The 19,904-nt window shown below is 33.8% G+C and overlaps 2 protein-coding genes across 3 annotated transcripts; both read left to right on the top strand.

Moving 5' to 3' along the window:
* Positions 1-5,794: 5,794 nt before the first annotated feature.
* Positions 5,795-10,404, top strand: LOC126709646 (probable beta-D-xylosidase 6). The gene is made up of 6 exons (XM_050409954.1): positions 5,795-6,745; positions 7,470-7,636; positions 7,838-7,935; positions 8,556-8,906; positions 8,991-9,404; positions 9,493-10,404. Exons 1-6 carry the CDS (start codon positions 6,002-6,004, stop codon positions 10,089-10,091), a joined length of 2,373 nt encoding a protein of 790 aa, XP_050265911.1. The 5' UTR covers positions 5,795-6,001; the 3' UTR covers positions 10,092-10,404.
* An 890-nt stretch (positions 10,405-11,294) lies between these two features.
* LOC126709515 (uncharacterized) lies at positions 11,295-18,911 on the top strand. 2 transcript variants are annotated; one of them, XM_050409787.1, is made up of 11 exons: positions 11,295-11,457; positions 11,556-11,792; positions 11,885-11,980; positions 12,619-12,707; positions 12,820-12,948; positions 13,697-13,817; positions 15,028-15,112; positions 15,232-15,341; positions 16,560-16,711; positions 17,909-18,005; positions 18,397-18,911. In XM_050409787.1, the coding sequence occupies exons 1-11, from the start codon at positions 11,377-11,379 to the stop codon at positions 18,694-18,696; spliced, it is 1,497 nt and encodes a 498-aa protein (XP_050265744.1). In that variant the 5' UTR covers positions 11,295-11,376; the 3' UTR covers positions 18,697-18,911. The 2 variants fall into 2 exon arrangements, with proteins under 2 accessions (XP_050265744.1, XP_050265743.1); XM_050409786.1 differs by having other exon boundaries at positions 12,610-12,707.
* Positions 18,912-19,904: the final 993 nt, after the last annotated feature.

The following is a 19,904-nucleotide window of genomic DNA, read 5'->3' as shown; positions in this document are numbered from 1 at the left end:
AGAAGAAAAAAAAAAATGTGGAGGCGTAAGAGGAAGAGCATCTGATGTCATGTCATGTGAGTGATTTTTTCTTTTCCTTTTAAAAGTAAAAAAAATGATAATTGGATAGTAAGTGAAAAAGGATAATCCGATAATGCTTTGATCGAAGAAAGTTCTTGTTTTCTAGAAGTTAAAAATGATAATTTGATAACGTTAACGGGACACATTTATTTATTTATTTTTTACTTTTTAAAATGAGAGTGACACTAATAGCTTTTGTACAACTCCAAGTCTCCAACCAAGAGGACACTATGCTGGAAAAAAAAAATTAAAAATAGTAATAATTTAGGAAAATGATAAAATGACACAATTATTTTCACAGCTTTATTTTTAATTGTGTGGCCATAGGTATAATTTTTTTTTTAACTTTTTATTTTGAGTTATGGTTGGTTGATAATTTTCAATTATCGTAAAAAAAATTTGACATTTTATTTTTCTTGTAAAAGAATTTCAAAAATAAAAAGAGAGATAACCTTCTAAAAATGTTAGATTGTATTTAGGGGCAATGTACTCCTTCAAAAACATAGATATTTATGTTGAAAATACCATAAAATACCATCTAAATGTCAAAATATTTAAAACCTTATCATAAGACTTGGAATAATCTTATGAATTAGGCGGTTAATAATTCAAATTAAAAGCTAATGGTATCTCTTTTTCTTCTCCTTCTTCAATTATTTTTTACATTTTTTTTTTAGATGACCTTATTTAAACATCTTAAGTTTGACTATTTTATATTTTGTTTATAATTCGATAGTTACAACCTTTTTTTCTTTCTATAATTCAATAGTTACAATTAAGAAGGGGGAATTGAACCATAAATGTTTTGAAAAAACCATGAAATGTTAACCTATTGAGTTAGAGACTTCTTTTTTCTTTTCTTTTTTAGTGTTACTGTGTGAGTAATAAAATGATTGATAAGAAAAAAAAAAAATTCAACCAATTCAATCCAACTTATAAACTAATTTATTTGATTTATGTACAATTCTTTTAAACTTTGGTTCTTGTTTTGAACGTGAAACTCCTCTATTTTAAATTGATTTTCACTTGTACATAGTGTTTAGTTAGTAATGTCATGGTAGCGTAATAAATGTGGAACTCATCTCTATAAGAAATGACACTTAAAATGCTATTTTGTCAAATAACATTCACACCTTGTTATTTTAAGGGGAGGAGGAAGTATTATTTTACAAAAAATTTCTCAATTTTATAGATTTATTATAAACATATTATTATATTTGAGTCTAACCTACATTTAAGTGTAGCACCCGAATATAAAACATTTTTTTTTCTTTCTAAAATCAAGTCTGAAGACTCTGAACTATTTGTCAATAACTCGTATTTTTTAAAAAGCATATACTTATATATTATGATTGACTGTGACAACTGATACGTTTCAAGTTGATTATTATGGCCTATCAACCAAAAAAAAAAAAAGTTGATGATTATGGACCTTTGACCTAACAAAGCATATGCTTTTACACAACGGCATGTGCTCTTTGTTTTTTTGTTTTTTTTTGGGTAAATTCATGTGCTCTTTATTTATTGTATTGTTTTTGGCGTCGGATTAATTATAAACGTAAAAATCGTTCCCATAAAATGCAAAACAATAATGTTTGCGCATAAAATTGAAAGTGTTTTTTAAAAACATACTGTCAAGTTTCATCACATGACAAATTAATCATGAATGATATTAAATTGTTTACCAATTTCTAGTCATTGACTCCAAAAAAATTTAGGTGAAGATAGTTTTTTTTGATAATCTTAGGTGAAGATAGTTGAGGCGGTCCTTTCAGTTAATAAAATGATGTTGCGGCTACTCATATAAATGTATAGTCAACTTCTTAATTAACTTAAGAATAAAAAATAAAAAAAAATAATGAGTGATGTCATATTTAGATAAATAATAATATTTTATTGATTTAAAAAGACAGAAAGGACCTCCACAGCTGTCTTCCAAGGAGACCTAACAGTCTCGTAACAGTGGGTGTGGAGTAAAATTAGCCGCGCGTGAATCGTGCTGGTGTTTATTGTTTTTCCACATATGGTATTATATACTCAACCCCTCTTCTTTATTATATGATTTTAAAATTTTTAATTTTTTAAATCACAAAGCCGATCACTTTCGGTCTGTCACTTAGGCCAGGGTGCTGACCTTTTTTTTTTTTTTGAGAATCGGGTGCTGACTTGTTTGCAGGTGATTAACATGGGCAACGAGTTTACCACAAGCTGCATAATATATTGGATACGGTGGTATATAATTTTTATAACAACAACTTGACATTATAAAATTATGCAGCCAATTCATATTTTAGTTTAATTTAAGCACTCCAGTCTCTAACCCTTTTCATTTGCACTCATCCTTTTCCACTTGCATGATTGCACTTAATCTGCACCATGTTATCAGGTTTAAAATGCTGTTACTCCTAACAAATATTTTATTGAGTAGCCGATTTTATTACCAACAAAGTTGAGTTATAAAAACTTTCTCAAAAAAAAAAAAAAAAGTTGAGTTATAAAATTGGAACATTTCTCAATTATTTTTATTAGAGGTGAATTTTGACACCGTTTTATTACGTTTTCTTCTTATATTTTTCATATTTGTAAAATTTCTAAAAAATTAAATATCAATAGTTATGTCATCAATAAATTGTTTAAATTGCATATTTTTGTATTTTAAAATTATGCATAAAATATAAATTTATAGATTATATGGTAGATAATATCCAATTACCACAAAATTTAACATGTGTATTAAGACTGTAAAAAACATATAATTCAACGGTTAGTTTTTCAAAATATGTAATAATATTAATTTTTTTAAAGGAAGTTGTAGCAACTAACTTTGTAGCTAAACTTTGTTAATTTATTATTTGGTTTTGTGCTTTTTTTATTTATTTATTTTTTTAGATCAAATGATAGAGATATGGTTAAAAAGAGAGCTCTGAGCCCAGCCCATCTGGCTTCTCTGCCTCAAGAACTTGGACTGAGACTGGGAGACTAGAGATGGAAAGAGGCCCATAAATATTACAAAAAAGGGGCCCAAGCTGCAAGAGCATGGGCTAAGTAGTTGGCAGAGCTAATCACATGAGAGATCAGATCTGCATTTAGAGCAACCCACCTTGTATTAATCAGTCATCAACATAATTATCATCTACCTGACATCCATGCTTTCACAAATTCGAGTTCTTTAAAAGAACTAGAATGATATGTATTTCCTTATCTGCTAGCAGTGACATTTTTTGGTCTTGTGGCGGCCCAGTCATCTCTAGATGCCTCCACCAGTGCAGAGTTTTTATTTTTATTTTTTGAAATTTTTAATCCAAGACTCCAAGTATAGTATTTGTATGAAATCAATTTTGTTATTCCAATTCATCAATTTAAAATCAAATAGTGCACATTCTTAATGAAGAAAAAAATGTCATATGTGAGTAAAGAAAAAAAAAAAAAAAAACACATTCATAATGAGAGGGAAAAAAGAGAGAGAAAAGAAACATATCATTAAGTGAGTTAAATAACATAAAAATTATTTTTTAAATTAAAAAAAAAATTGTTCACATTGCAGCCAAAGTCATCATATCAGCCATAATTTAGTGGAATGGACTAGAATGTGTTGGATTTTGGGGTGAGGTGGATTGGGAAAGTGATTTGTACTAGTTAACTAATTGAAATGAAAATTTTCGATTATAAAGGATTGAAATTGACAACAATGTGTGAAACTAGGTCATTAGGGGATTCTTCTTTAAAAAAAAGGGTCAGTAAGGATTATGTCCTAGTATAATCAATTATCTCACCTTTGTGAGTATCAAATCACAAAGGGATTATTATAAGTTATCACAGCTCATTGATTCAACACTTACTATGTGTTTGGAAATTTGGTGTGAGACGAGAGTAGATGGTACAAGGCGAAATGGGAGGAAGGGGTGATAGAAATCCTTGTTTGTTTGGATATTTTAAAGATTAAAAATGGGAATGAGAAGAAATGATAAAAGCATTATATAAATCAAAATTACACCTTTTTTTTTTTTTTTTTTAATTTGAAAATTTAGATATACTTTTTTTTTGGGGTGGGGTTTGAAATTTGGGACTCGATGGAATTACAATACGTGTTGCTACTATGACTGAGCTGTGATTAACAATCACGTTACAATCAACACATATGATGGATTATGGTATACTAAACTTATCTTACACGCTACAAGTGCATTGAGATTTTTTTTTGGGTAGAATTTAAATGTTTGCCAATCACCGAAATAACTGGTAGTGTGGTGAGTCCTAACAGCCCCCCAACAAAAAAAACAAAAATCACACCCATACCCGCACACAAAAATAGTGTTTTAAATGCCATGTTGATGTTCATTTCTTTTTACTAGGTCTCATTATACTCCTATCTATTTTGAGGATTAACACACATATTTTAATATACAAACACATAAATCTCAGATCGTGATGAGTGAAATTTTGAGAGTTAACTAGTGAAAATGTAATCATTTGTCTTGAATAGAATATAATCGAAGGTAGATATAGATATAGTGTCTGTTTGGCTAGCTTATTTTTTGCCAACTTATTTTATTGTTCAGCTTATTTTTTCTATTATTTATGTGTCCCACTGTACTGTTTCAACTAACATTTACCTTTATCTACAGTATTTTCAGCAAAAAGTTTTCAATTTTAGCAAAATAAGCAGATCCCAAATAGACCTATAGTATATAATTTTGGAATATAAATGATAGATTATAAATTTTAACAAAGAAATACATATAAGAGCTCTTTTTTTCTTTTTTTTTAAATTGTAAATTTCATTAACCTACATGAGGTTTGGGCTAATACTAACCAGATCCAAAACATTTCAAAATTGACCAATTTGGTCCCTAAACATCGTTAGCCCCTGTTAGTCATTTTCATCTTCTCTCTCGCTCTCTGATTCTTTCAATTCTTTATGTGACTCTCTCTCTCTCTCTCTCTATTTGAACAACACAACCACTATGGTCAATCCAAAACTAGGGGAAAAAAAACATATCCTGTTTTCCACCATTTAAGCTCCAACCACCAATAGAAACCCAAAAAACTTGTAGAACCATTGCGAACTATTGCGTTGGAACCCATCCCTCAACAACACACCTTCAAATCTCAACCCAAAAAAACACATCAAAAACCAAACAAAATACACCAAAAGGCAAGCCTAACTTGTCGCCAAGTTAAACAATCGCCATCAATGCATAAAGTCACCCAAATCCCACAAATTTCCTAAAGTATTGACCGCTACCACTGAACTCAACACCACACACTACTCGATCCAGATGTACTCATGTTCTCTTTGGAGATCCATCGCACGTTGTCTCTCTTGTAAAATTTGATTGGTGGATGAGAGAGAGAGAGAGAGAGAGAGAGAGAGAGAGAGAGAGAGAGAGAGAGAAGAGGAAAAATTAAATGACTAATGGGGGACTAATAGTTTTTAGTTTTTACTTTAAATCATGTTAACGAGTGACCTTAAGGCATTGGTTAACAATTTATTTTAGGAAAATTTTGACACAACTTTTATGAAAAATGAAAAAAATTGTCAAAATATTTTTTTTTTCTTTTCCCATAAAAAATTTATTTAAATGAATTATTAACCAATATCTTAAAAGTATTCGTTAGCCTTTATTTTTTACTTTTTAGGACTAAGATGTATTTAAAGACTAAATTAATAAATTTTGAAATATCTTGAACTTTCTTGTTAATCCACTCACACACACCCACCCCCCCCCCCCCCCCCCAAAAAAAAAAAAGATTTCTATTCCCAAGGTAGCAGCCTGCACTGTCCTCGGTTCAGAGATCAAACTCCAAACTTCGTATCAGCAAGAATCCAATCTCGCACAAAGTCAAAGAAAATCAGTACAACCAGAATCTTCGTTAAAAGTAAACCCAGCTCGAAAACTCAGTTCCAAGCTCAATCTAATCAAGTTTCAGAAGTTGCATAATGTTCCAAAAATGGCCTTGGAATTGGAATGCAATCATTATCACTCTGATCTTCCTCAAACTCCTCACCATCTTCAACCGAAAGTCTCACTTCCCAATCACCTCCACAGCCCCATCATCACACCCCTTCAAATCAAACCAAAGCTTCTCCTGTGCCCCACCACACCACTCTTACCCTTTCTGCAACACTTCCCTCCCCATCAAAACCAGAGCTCAATCCCTCATCTCCCTCTTGACCCTACATGAAAAGATCCAACTCCTAGCCAATAACGCCTCTTCCATACCCAGACTCGGCTTATCTTCTTATGAGTGGTGGTCTGAGTCCCTCCATGGCATAGCTTCAAATGGCCCTGGTGTGTCTTTCAGTGGCCCAATAAGAGCTGCAACTTCATTCCCTCAGGTTTTGCTCACCACAGCTTCTTTTAATAAAAGTTTGTGGTTTTCCGTTGGGCGGGCTATTGGGTTCGAAGGCAGGGCCATGTACAATGAGGGTCAATCTGGGTTGACTTTTTGGGCACCCAATATAAATATATTCAGGGACCCCAGATGGGGAAGAGGGCAAGAGACCTCGGGTGAGGATCCTATGGTGGCGAGTGCTTATGCTGTTGAGTATGTGAAGGGGTTGCAGGGTGAGGATTTGGTTGGTGGGGATGGTGGCTTCATGGTTTCTGCTTGTTGCAAGCATTATACTGCTTATGATTTGGAGAATTGGGGGGATTTCCGTAGTTTTAGCTTCAATGCAATGGTAAGGAAGTGTCTCACTCTTATGTTTTTTATTTTTGTATTTCATTGGGATTGTTGTTGGAAAAACTCAAAAACCCAAGTCAGTTTGGGCTTGCAGGACAAAATTGTGACTAGTGAGTTCTTTGTATGTAACAATTGAAGTTTTGTTTAGTGTGAATTTAGATGAGCTTATCTTAATTAGGTTATTTTGTTTATTGTGTAAAAGTACAATTGTGGCTTGAAAAATGTAATACTTCAAAAAGCAGTACACTTTCTTCGAAAACCCAAAGACAGTTTGGGCTTGTAGCACAAAATTGTGACTTGTGAGTTCTGTGTATTTGACAATTGAACTCTTGTTTAGTGTGAGTTTGGATGAGCTTATCTTAATTAGGTTATTTTGTTTATTGTGTAATACAACCGTACCTTGAAAAATGTGATACTTAAAAAACCGTAAACTTTCTTTTGAGGTGAAAATAAGCTCGTTTTACATTTTCTATTGTCATATTTTGGTGTCCTTCCTGGGGAAGAATAATCACTAATCAGGATATATAGTGATTAGTTGGTTTAAATAGATGACATACAGCCCTACTATGACGGCATGGCTGCAATTTTTCTTGATGTTGAATTTGGTTTTAACAGAAATTTAAGTGATTAAGTACTCTGAAAGGAACATTGTGTTGATGAAATGATGAGCACAATTTGGTTTCCTTTTCTTTATTCTGTGGTGGCTTTTGCTGTTTTACCAGGTCTCCAAGCAGGATATGGAGGATACTTACCAGCCTCCATTTCAGAGCTGCATTGAGGAAGGCAGAGCTACTTGTTTGATGTGCTCGTATAATCGAGTCAATGGAGTGCCTTCATGTGCAGATCCTGATCTCCTGCAGAGAGCTCGAAGGGATTGGGGCTTCAAAGGGTATGTACTAATGTGGCAAGCTTGGATTGAAAGTTTCCATCTGGATCTTCGATATGCTTTGTTCTTTTGCATAAAGTAGTTTTTTGAATATACATCTTTCTTACTCATCCAAAAAAAAAAAAAAAAAGTTTCCATCTGGATGAATTGATAATATAAGTGCTGTTTACTTGTTTGTAACAAACTTTTTGAAGGAAAATGCAGATACATCACGTCAGACTGTGATGCAGTAGCTGTAATTTATGAAGATCATAAATATGCAAAGGCTCCTGAAGATGCAGTTGCTGATGTTATTAAAGCAGGTAAGGTTGTTGTTGCCTGAGTTGAGTACTTAGTTTATAGGAAAAAAGAATGTGCAATGTGCATGCATTTGGGGTTTGATGCTTATCCATGATGCTGTGTCATTGCTCAAATTTAACAGGCATAAACATGACTTGCAACTCCAAATATCTTCATTTTTAAGTATTATGTTGATTCAAATGAATGGTTGAGAACATTTTAAATATTTTACATGCATGCATAAGGTTTGTAGATAAAATTTAAACTATTTTGCACTCGAAGATGTTAAATTTAGTTATATGATTTAAAAGAACTGAGACCTTGAGATATCATTCTTTTTAAGGGGGTGGAAAAATAAATTAGCATAAAATAAGATAATAGACTTGACCATATAGTTGCAAAGAATTTGAAGATCAGTAGGTTGGTTAATGTAAGAGATACTCGATGAGGTTTTAGCCTTATTGATAGAGACAATTGCCTCATGTGAGCCTCCATCACAAAAACTTAGCCATGGAATTTTAGCCTCTGAAATCAGTGCATTTTTTGTTCTTGCAATACTTCAATCTTTGAACCAACAACCTCTAATACGCTTCAATAAGTGTTACACCTTGTAAAGTTTATGAGAAAAACTTAACTGAACCAGGAATGGACATAAATTGTGGCACATATTTATTCCGGTATACCCAGTTGGCACTTGAGCAAGGGCAGATTCAGGAGGAGGACATAAACCGAGCTCTTTCAAATTTGTTTTCAGTCCAACTTCTTCTTGGCCTTTTCAATGGAGACCCTAGTAGGGGACACTTTGGAAAATTGGGAAGGGAAGATGTATGTACTCTGGAACACAAGAAATTGGCAATAGATGCTGCAAGGCAGGGAATTGTTCTTTTAAAGAATGATAAGAATTTGCTGCCATTAAAGCAAACGACTATCACCTCCCTGGCCATTATTGGGCCTTCAGCAAATGATTCCAGTCAACTGGGTGGTGACTACACAGGTTTCTCTCAGGAAGGATTGCTTGTTTGTTACTTTTTATGGCTTGTAAGTTTAAAGTAGTTTTCAAGGGTTCCTTGATGTGTAGGTGTACCATGCAATCCAATTAGCCTTTTTGAGGGACTACAACCTTACATCAAAACAACCTATGCTAGTGGTTGTGGTGACACACGATGTAATTCCAGTGATGGGTTTGCAGAAGCTGTTCAAATTTCCAGGGAAGCTGATGCAGTAGTTGTGGTTGCTGGGCTTGATCTTTCCCAAGAAGATGAAGGACGTGACAGGACAAGCCTTCTCTTGCCTGGTAAACAGATGGATCTTATCTCTGCAGTGTCTTCTGCAAGTGAAAGGCCTATTATTTTGATCCTACTTGGTGGTGGACCAATTGATGTATCCTTTGCCAAAGTAAACCCACAAATTGGAAGCATTCTCTGGTTAGGATACCCGGGTGAGGCTGGTGGGCAAGCAGCTGCAGAAATTATCTTTGGAGATTTTAATCCAGGTTTGTATCTTGAATCAAGTCTTAATGTTGAACATTCACTTACTTTTTGTCATAAGGAAATTTATTGGACAATGTTTGAGAGAAACAGGTGGACGTTTGCCAATCACTTGGTATCCTGAATCATTTAGCAGTGTGCCCATGAATGACATGAGCTTGCGGCCTGATCCTTCACGAGGCTATCCAGGACGAACTTATAGGTTCTATACTGGAGAGGTGGTATATGAATTTGGATATGGGTTGACATATTCCAATATTACATATAAATTTATATCAGTGCCAGACAATATAACGTTATCGAATACTGCTAGCAAGTCTGGTCCAAGTAAATTAACTACTCACAAGACATTAGATGGGATTGATTATATTCATGTCAATGAGATAGCGTCTTGCAATCTCTTGAAATTTGAAGTGCAGATTTCAGTGTTCAACCATGGTGATATGGATGCGAGCCATGTGATAATGTTATTTGGCCGAGCATCCACTTCAATTAGAGGAGCCCCGCTGAAAACTTTGATTGAATTTACCCGTGTACATACAGAATCTTTGAATGCTATTCAAGTAAACATTGGAATTGACCCATGCAAGCATTTTAGCATTGTGAATGATGATGGAGTAAAGATATTACCCTTGGGAAATCATCTTATTATGTTGGAAAGGTTGGAGCATTCTATATCCATTGGATTGTAACATGGACTTGGGAGAGGTTTTTTTGTGTGTGTGTGTACTGGTTCACCTGACTCACCACCTAATTGGCTGAAGCTTCGCACGGCTTGTGATGAGGACATGCTTGTACTTATCAATGTAACATTCATAGTGAAATGGACCTAATTACTTTCAGCTTTCTTCGGTTTAGTTTTCTGTGTACATCCATTTGGTTGTTGACAAGAAGGGTAAGAGAAGTGTAATCCTAAGAGCAATTGGAGATTGGAGTAGAATTCTGATTTCTGACATTGCTTTTTTCTCAATTCCTCAAAATGCAGCATGTATATTAACTTTTCAATCTTAGTTTCACAAATTGAGCTCACTTGCTATGCTTCAGGACGTAATCCATATGCTTTACTGTAGGGACTGGCTTCAATTCTATATTTCAAAGCTATACATTTCTCATGTTTCTATAATAATTTCTCCAGATGCAAAGTATGCCTTGATCCGTGAATGCTAGGGACTTAGGAAGTTCTCTCTCATATAACTGCTAAATAATATTAATTCAAGAAGGAAAGGAATGACTGAGAGTTATTTAGCATAATTCAAAGTTGGAACCTCACCACAAACTCAGTCCATTAAAGTTTTAGATTTTTCATTTTAGTCAATTAAGTTTGATTACATTTTTAAAATGATCATTCCATTCATTTCCTTGACTAATCTAGCTATTTAATAGAGAAAGAAGGAAAAAAGAAAAGAGAAAAAATGACAACGTTTTATTGACACTTAAAATGAGAAAAATAGATAAAATATAACCATTTTGAAATGGAATCAAACATGCAGAATTGTAATGAAAAATCTCAAACTAAGAGTGCAAACAATCCAAAACTAAAAATCTCAAATGGATTGTAATCCCTTTTCTAACCTTTCAGTTTTCACTCTAACCAAATCAACTCTAAAGATCTGTTCATTCAGGTGTTTTTAAGCTTAAAAACGTGTTTTTAAAGCTCAAAACTTCGTTTCGCAGTGGAAACTTCATTTCGCAGTGGCAACCCCTCGTAATTGTTTTTTAACAAAAGTCCATTTTAAATTCAAAACACCATTTTGCAACCGCTTATACAAATCCACCCTAAAAACTGGGCTAAAAGTGTAATTTAATTAAAAATAAGGGGCCAAAAATTTTTAAAAAAAAAAAAGAAAAAAAGGAAAAGAAAAGAAAAAAGCCATAACCGTAAAAATGAGCTTAATGCTTCAACGGCTTCTTCAAGAGCTCTTTATAGTAGTAGAGTCGTAGACACTAGTACAGAGAGCCCACAAGAGAAATTCGAAAATGGTGAAAGCGGTGGTTGGAGAAGAAACCCAACTCAAATTGATCGAGGATCGTCTCACCCAATCACGACTCCCCGTTCAGGCACTTTCTCTCTCTCTCTCTCTCTCTACAATGAATCAATGTGTGCATGTATGTATGTATGAAATGGTTGAAATTCTGAATTTAGGGTTTTGTTGCAGGTGGGTCTGGTAATAGGCAAGCTGAGCTCGCCACTAGACCGAGGTTTCGTCTTCGATTTGATCCCAACTCCACCAAACGATGCCAGAGAGCCCGCGTGTTCGCTCGTCGAGACTACCGCTAAAGACGACAAGAAAAAGGGACCCAAATCCAAATCTCAGGCCTCAGCAGATTCTTCTTCTTCTTCTTCTTCCTCTTTGTTCATCGATAACGACTGGGTCGCCGAACACGCTCGTCAGGTTTTTTTTTTTTCCACTTCAAATTATTGTTGTATAATACGATTTCGTTAAATTTAATACTAACTTTTTGAGCTTTGGTTATGGATTCTCAGGTGGCTAGAATGTTAGTTGGGGGCATGAAAGTTATTGGTATCTATATATGGGTTAGCGATACTGTTTTCAAAAATTCAACCATAACGCTTTGTCAGGTAAATTCTTTTGTTTTTCCTTATTCAATTTTGATGTGTGTGCGTTTTTTATTTAGTTTATGTTGAAAGAGAAGGTTACTTCATGTTCACGATGATAAACACATAGAAATTAGAATCATTAAAAATTACAACAAATCAAGCCGAAAAACAAAGTGGGTTTTGGAATAATAGAGTTACAATGTGTAAAACCCCACGTGCGAGTGGATTTAACCAGGATTTCAGCTGAGAATTGAGATATAATATAAACAAGATGCTGACTAAATGTCGGGGATTGATTACTGCTGATAAAAGAGTAAGAAGAGATAAGAAATTGGGATATCCTAATGTAGGATTTTTCATTTTGTTATGTGGGAATCTTATTTTACTAATTTGGTTCCTGAAAAATTTGAAACTGCTGCTAATTTATGTCTAATACAAAATTTTGATTTAATTTATGTAATTTTCTGAAAGCTAAAACGACACAATACATAAGGGTCCTGTTTTTTCTTTCACCCCGTGTATTCCTTAGTCTTTCTTGGCATTCAAATAGAAGATACTAAATATTTTGAAGTGTTTAATAAAACTTTTACATTCACCATGAAGTTCAGTCCAGAGCAATGTTTTTGTGTTAATTTCAAATAATGAAATAGCTCTTGCAGACTGTAAAGGGAGTTGCAGAAGCAGCACCCCTGCTGGAGAATGATCGGGAGGAAAGACTGCTCATTCACATTTGTTACAGTCCAATGAGGTATATGACTTATCTAACTTAATAGTTAATATATCTTCTCTCTTCCCAATTATAACATCTTAGTGAATTTATTAAGTGATTATCATGCTGACAACAGAGTTTGTTTGTGTAGGTGGACATGTCGAAATTGCACATGGACTTCAAATATTACATCAAGTAGCCTGCGACCATGTGATTTCAAGATGGGAAGGGTCTTAACTTCCCTTCAGACCTTCAAGTGCAACTACAATTTTAACCTTAGGTAACATTTGCATCAGTTATCAATCATTTTCTTAATTATTGATTGATAAATTTTCTTATTTAATTTTTAATATTTTCTTTCATTTCTTGTGACAATTAAATTGATGATTTCTATTTGTAAATTCATATATATATATATTGTAAATTCATATATATATATATTTAATTTGTTACATTATGTTAAGTAAAAAATCTCGCGCCTTTCTCTCTAAAAATTTATTTTTTTGGAGGTGGTATTTGATGGAGATCAATTTCCTCAACACGAACTAGTGTAAAGATGCTAGTATATCCATAATTTGAGACGTAATTTCATCTTTATAAAGAGAATGATAAGGAAACAAAAGTCATCGATATTGTAAATCAAGCATGAACTGATAAATGTCCCAAAAAAATTTGACATTATCTAACTAAGGTGTAATAATAATCCATCTTGATCATTTTATCATCCACCAACCTCTAAGAAATGACCAATCAAGTTGGTTGAAAATAGGCTAATTTTGGGCTAATTCTACTCTACTCTCGCTCCCTCTCCCTCAATCCAAATAGACCATTAAGCGTATCTATGAACCTCTTGGTGTAGAATATCAGGCAATCATACCATCACACATTATATTCTGGCTGTAAATTTTCTACTGAAATTTTTTGGTACTTGGTAGTTATTCTAAAAGTTCTTGATGTCAGTCATGGAAGTAGCTACTCCTAAATGTTTTACTAAGTAATCTCTCATGGGTGAAGTTGTCTTTTCCCAGATTGCCCATATGTCAAGAGAGTGCATCAAACACTCAAACATTGAGTGATGTTCTTCGTCAGGGAATTTCTCATCATGCTAAAGAACTAAAAGATGCAAGGGCAGTTATTGATGGTAATTTGGTAAGACAGACTACAAGATACCATGTTTTGACTTTCTGTATTATCTGTCTATCTATCTATCCAGCCATTTATACACACTTACTGTGGATGTTTGTTCGTGCAACGGATTACCAATGTTCTCATATAGCTGCAATAGTTCTCTCATCAAAATTTTCAATACTGCGTGTAAGTTGATATATTTATTGATAGTTCATGCGTAAAGTCAACTCAGGTGTAAACAAATTTATATAGTGTAGCAACAAATCCTTTTTGCTTCAAAAGGAAAGAATAGAAACTAGAATATAATTTGCATTAACATATGATACAAATATATGATGACTCAAGAAGATACTAAATCAGGATTAATTCCATTTTCCAAGAGAAGATCAAGTTTGACATGCGCTATGCTGCATCAGTGCAGCTACCATGTGACATCAGGATGCACCCCTTGTTGCATAGGGCAGTGCTCTGGTGGTTTTCTAAACCTATTTGTATCTTACATTCTTAATGGCCTTACACTTGATTCCAGTGTCAATTCAACTGCCTCAAAGGGAGAATCCAGTTACATGATTATTGTTTAGTATCTTAACAATGATGAAAGATTTTATTTCCTCTCTATTAAATCTCAAGGGTGCTGCTTAGAAGATTTAAACAATTTTTCCTTCCATGATTCATAATTGATTGCTTGAGATGCAAATCTCAGCAGAATTTTTCTTGTGCAATGAAGATTCAATGAAGATAAGGCTTCACACTAAGTGTTTTTTCAATTGGTAAATACACATGGTGGGTCTTGAACCCATGACTTCACCCTCCACCTTGCTCTTATAAGGAGGAGAGGTGCCATTTGAGCCAAAGCTCATTGTCATGTTGTAGAAACCACGTATTTTGTAGAAAGTAAAACAAAATACATAAATTTTTTTTGATAAGTAGCAAAACAAAGTACATAAATTTAAACTGACAAGCATACACGTGATTAGTAGCAGTTTCCACTTGTTTTATTATCATCCTTGGAAGGCCATGACTTGATATAATTAAAATAATGGCCGACCATTCTTCCAGTAGTTTAAAATGTGAGATTTATTGAATCTTGTAGTGGGTTTTTATTTATTTATTTATAATTATTATTACATCATGGCTCTCTAAGCTCACTTTGTTAGTGGATTCTTGTAATATCAGATTTTTTACGTCTTTTTTTGGTGGGGGGTGGGGGCTGTTCCAATTTCATTTCTAGGTTGTAAGTGACGAACCAAGCACATCAGATGGTGTGCATGAAGTTGAATTGCTTCTACCATTCATGAAAGATACATATGCAGAAGGTGTGCTGGTACTTTTTCCTTTTTTTTCTTTTCAACTGTTAAGTAGGTTATTCTTTGTGATTTTCCATCGTTTTCATTATATCTCTTTACACTGAACTATTTGTTTATATGATGTAAAGCATGCAGCCGAAAAGATGTTCTTGGTGTTCTTCTTTTGAAGGGATCTGTCTGTTCTTTTGCATACTTGAATTCAAAAGAATCAATTTCACAAGCTGTGGCCGATATAAAGGTATTCAATAATCAGTTCAGGCTTACTTATTTGTTTTACAATGAAAATTTGTTCTTGCTTTAGTATTAAAGGGTCATGTAAATTTCTTGAGTAATGCTGGAGACATAAAAAAATTCACGACTTTTTTCACTACTCATTGAGATAGTAAGTTGTAATTGGTATAACATCATTTTCACATGAGTCCACCACTAACACCGATTTTAGTGTACATAAATAACAATATGTCACCTCAACAGCTTTGAAAATTGTTATGAATTTTTTTTTTTTTTTTTGGGCCAGTAGACATTGAGATTTCTTTAGAAATGCTTGATTTATCATTAGTTCATGGAGGTCCTGCTGGTTTTGGAAGCAAGATTACAAGAGCATTTATTGTATTGACTGTCGACTGATACTTCTTGACATCTTAGAAACTGTAGCATTTTATTACTGTTGCTTGACCGCGTCACTTTTTTTCAAGGTGAAAAACATTATGCTGGGCATTTTACCCCCATGAGGCAAGGCACTAGCCTGATGCATTGAAGTGTAATCCTTTTGAATTTTATATTCAGAAGTATGTGCTTGAGAACTCACCCCCCCCCCCCCCCCCCCCCCACAAAAAGTATGTACTTGAAATTATTTTTAAACAAAATGGACGTAGAAGTGGAAATCTAGTGCAACTAATTTTTTTTTTTGGGGGGGGGGGACCAAGTGCTTAAGAACTAGATGAATATGATAAATGATGTATGCCACTGATCAAGTGTCACTTTTGTATGTGCCTGAGATTTCAGACAGGGTTTTCTCTAAGGCAATTAGTCTTTGTTTCCTTGATGCACTGGATTACAGTTATCTAACTATGATATTCAATTGATCTACTTTTGATGTAGATTGCTTGCATATGTTGGCTGTATTTATTAAAAATGACAAAAGGTTACTGATCACTAAGAAGAAATGGATAAGTATCACATATAGTATAATTAAAGCTTCTGTACTCCCCCCCCTTCCTTTATTCTTCATCTTTCCATCTCATTTGGTTGGCACAAGTTTCTCTAAGTATAACTTGGATTGCTTTTTATCAGCTGCGTTTGAATTGTCCATGAAATGTTAATGCTTAAATTGTTGTTTGTTCTCTGCTTTTTTTATTTTTCCTGCAAAATAGTCCTTGCTAGTCTTACTCTTATGAACAACCTATAGTTGTAGCTCATCGTCCTGTGTATTCTTCGGTTCCTTTTCTGTGTATAGAGGGATATCATCAGTAGTCTGCAAAGTAGATTAGATATCATCTGTGATGAGGCATATGGAGATATAAGTCAGACAGAAGATGTTAGTCAGGAAGCAAGTGATGGGATATCGACTGATAAACCTGTTTCCCAACTCGTCCTGCAATTATTAAGGTGTGTTAGATGTATATTCCTATGTATTTGTTTCGTTTGAGGATAGTATGGCTAAAAAAATTAATGTTCATTATTTTATATCAATTTGTGTATTGCTATCATTTCGATCAATGTTTGAGAGGCATTTTGATCAATAGCATGCATCCACCATGGTCCATATTTGATATTAATGCGGTTATGAATCACATGTCTCACGTCATCATATTGCAACACCTAGGTATTATATACTTTTTGAGTGAAATACTGGGTCAATATGGTTATTTCATCATCTTTTCACACTTAAAACTGGAATGGCTAAGTGCTCAATAAGCCAATCAGCTCTAGTACAAATGACACCTCCTTTTCTTGTAAGAGTGGGTGTGAGTTCATGGGTTTAAGACCTATCTACGCAACTTACCAGTTTAGGGAAGAAAACCTAATCTGCACACAGACTAAATTTACGAGATCCTTGTGACATGCCATTGATTTCAAGGAACTTCCTTGATTCTAATATGGCATGCGTTTTTTCTTTTCATATGTCATCATTATTTACTGAAATTCTTCTCAAGGTTTGGAACTTGTCACTCTTTTGTAGCCTCTTGGACCTAGATTCTGGTGCCTTAGATGTTTAAGTGAGGTTTTGGTATTTTGTGCCAAAATCAGTCATGCATACTGCATGCCCATTGTAGATAGGTGGCAAATCATGTTTGATTACAAGTAGGGAAATGGCTCCATAAGGTCATTATGTCTAGTTTGATTGTATTACCTTCTGATATATGGCTTTTCAGCTACCTATGTAGTTGCAATAATGGTTCCATCTTTCTGTCCATTATAAATGCGTAGTCACACTTGCATAGGTACATAGCATTTTAAAGCATCTGTGGCGAATGCCTGTACTTGTGTGCTATCAGCTAAGGTTTACAACGATTTATGAACTTGGTGTTGGAGGTGGAATTAATTTAGATTAAGCCATTTAAGGGGTCTAATTATGTTCAGCAATACATTTTTCATTGTCATCATTAGATTTTCATTGCAAATCCTTCCTTTGCTCAACATCAGTTTGCTTTTAGGGGGTTAGTCAATCTCTTGTGAAACCAAAGTTTCAAAGTTGAATCATTATGTTTAATGCATCATTCTTCATTGATAACTTTTTCCCCCATGTTTACTGGAACATGATTTGAACACTGATGATATCTGTTGTTATACATTTGCAAACAGAAAAGAATGCAGTCTGTCATTTCCTCGAAGAGTATTTGTTCCGTGGTTGGCAGGAACATACATATGTGACTATCTACAGCCATCTGAGACTCTCGAGGTTCGTAAATCTGACTTGATGTGTAAAATATTTAGTTATGTGGTTTCTTGCAATGAAAAAGAAAAGAAAAAAAATGCTTAGATTACTTAATGAGTAATTGGATATGCATATTGCATGTGCGTGGTCTGGACAATCCTGCATAATGAACTTCCTTACAACGAGCTTGATGTGTGCGAAATGCTATAATAGGGTTCATCACTTAATCATGCATATCTGGCATAACAGATTTTAGTGTTGATATATATGATATGATGATCTCAAAAATTGATATGTTCTTTCAAAATGGACTGCCCTTTTTAAATATATATGTTATACTCGAGTCACTCCTCACTGCCCCCAAAGAATTGCATTATCTTAGTTATTCTGACCCCGGCTTTACATGCTCCCCTAGGTTCTAAGAGATCACTGTGTTGAGTTGATGTCCATGGAAGCTCCAAGTGATTCCTCAACAATCTTGGAACCGGAAAAAGAAGCCCCATCGCTTGTCACCAAGCCCTTCTGGGATATGGCAATCCCCTTCAATTCAGCATCTTGCTCTCCCTTGGAAAAAAAAGGAATTGACACAAGAGAGGAAGGTGGGAAAAAATCTACCAGGGCTAACAATCTCAACATCGTGGGTGCTATTCTCTTCCTGCTTCTCTCTATCGTAGTGGGGTTTTTGCTCTATGTTGTTAGGGGATCAAAAACATAGTTGTTCATCAAGTGAAGCCTCGGTTTCAATATCAAATGGTGTTGGTTTTTGCAGTCCTACAAATCAATTAGATTTTTTCCCTCCATTAATTATTTTACCTGTGTGGGATCAATTTTGAGTGTTATTTGTACCTATAAATTTTTTTTTTGGGTTTTATTTGTAAAGCAATTGGAAAAAGTGGAGTGGAAAGCGTTGATTCATTTGACTTCTGATCATTTCTTTGTCCTGATTCCATCTTTATTGGATTATTTATTTTTGTCCACTGCAAATAGGACAATTTGAATTACATGCCCATCTCTCATAAAAAAAGAGCACCAAACGAAGTTCACAAAGTATCAAAGCTAAGCACAGATTACTGATTTTCTTTTTTCTTACTCCGGTGCAATTAGACATTGCTTGCTGAGATAGCATATTTTCATCATGAACTTATTTTTCCTTTATAAAAATTCATAAAAACACTGTTATACCTTAAAAAAAACGAGGTTTTAAAAAACTGTAAATAAGATACAAGGTTTTAAAAAACAAAACTGTAAATAAGACTTAAAAAATCTAATAAGTTATTCAGGGTGTTTGAATGCAATGCAACCAGGCATTTGAATTCAATCGTATAGTTTTCAGACTCGAACCGTTTAATGAACTGTAAAAGGGAGAGGTTCAAGGTTTTTGAAGTTGAACCAAGGTTGAATCGAAGTCGAACCGTGATAACATCATAATTAATTTAATAATTATTTAAAATATAAATAAATATATTAAATTAGTACAAATAACAAAAACTAACTAAAATAGTCCAACTTAATATATAGATCTATTTTTTTCAAATGTATTTTTCATATTGTAACATTTACAAACAAAAATGTAGTGTTTCTTTATTTATTTAAATGTTTTTTTTTTTGAGAAACTATGGGAATGTTTGGTACATGCACTTAAAAATATGTGTTTTGATATTTGAAAACATGTGTGAAAATACGTATAGGTGAAAAAGTGTGTGAAAATACGTGTAATGTTGTTTAAAAATTGAAAACATGTGTTTGAGTTACCATACCAAACGTATCTATTTATTTATATATATATATATATATATATATATGTTGATTAGTTAAACATGTGATAATAATGGTATAATAATAATTATTATAATATAACAATTAGAAGGGCAACCATGCATCCACCTTAAATAAAATTTCTAAAAAGGACATATATTATTAAAA

The sequence above is a fragment of the Quercus robur genome, chromosome 12, assembly GCF_932294415.1.
Source record: "Quercus robur chromosome 12, dhQueRobu3.1, whole genome shotgun sequence".
In the NCBI taxonomy this organism is placed as follows: domain Eukaryota; kingdom Viridiplantae; phylum Streptophyta; class Magnoliopsida; order Fagales; family Fagaceae; genus Quercus; species Quercus robur.
The sequence above is the reverse complement of the archived record's forward strand: the minus strand, read 5'-3'. Positions and strand labels throughout refer to the sequence as shown.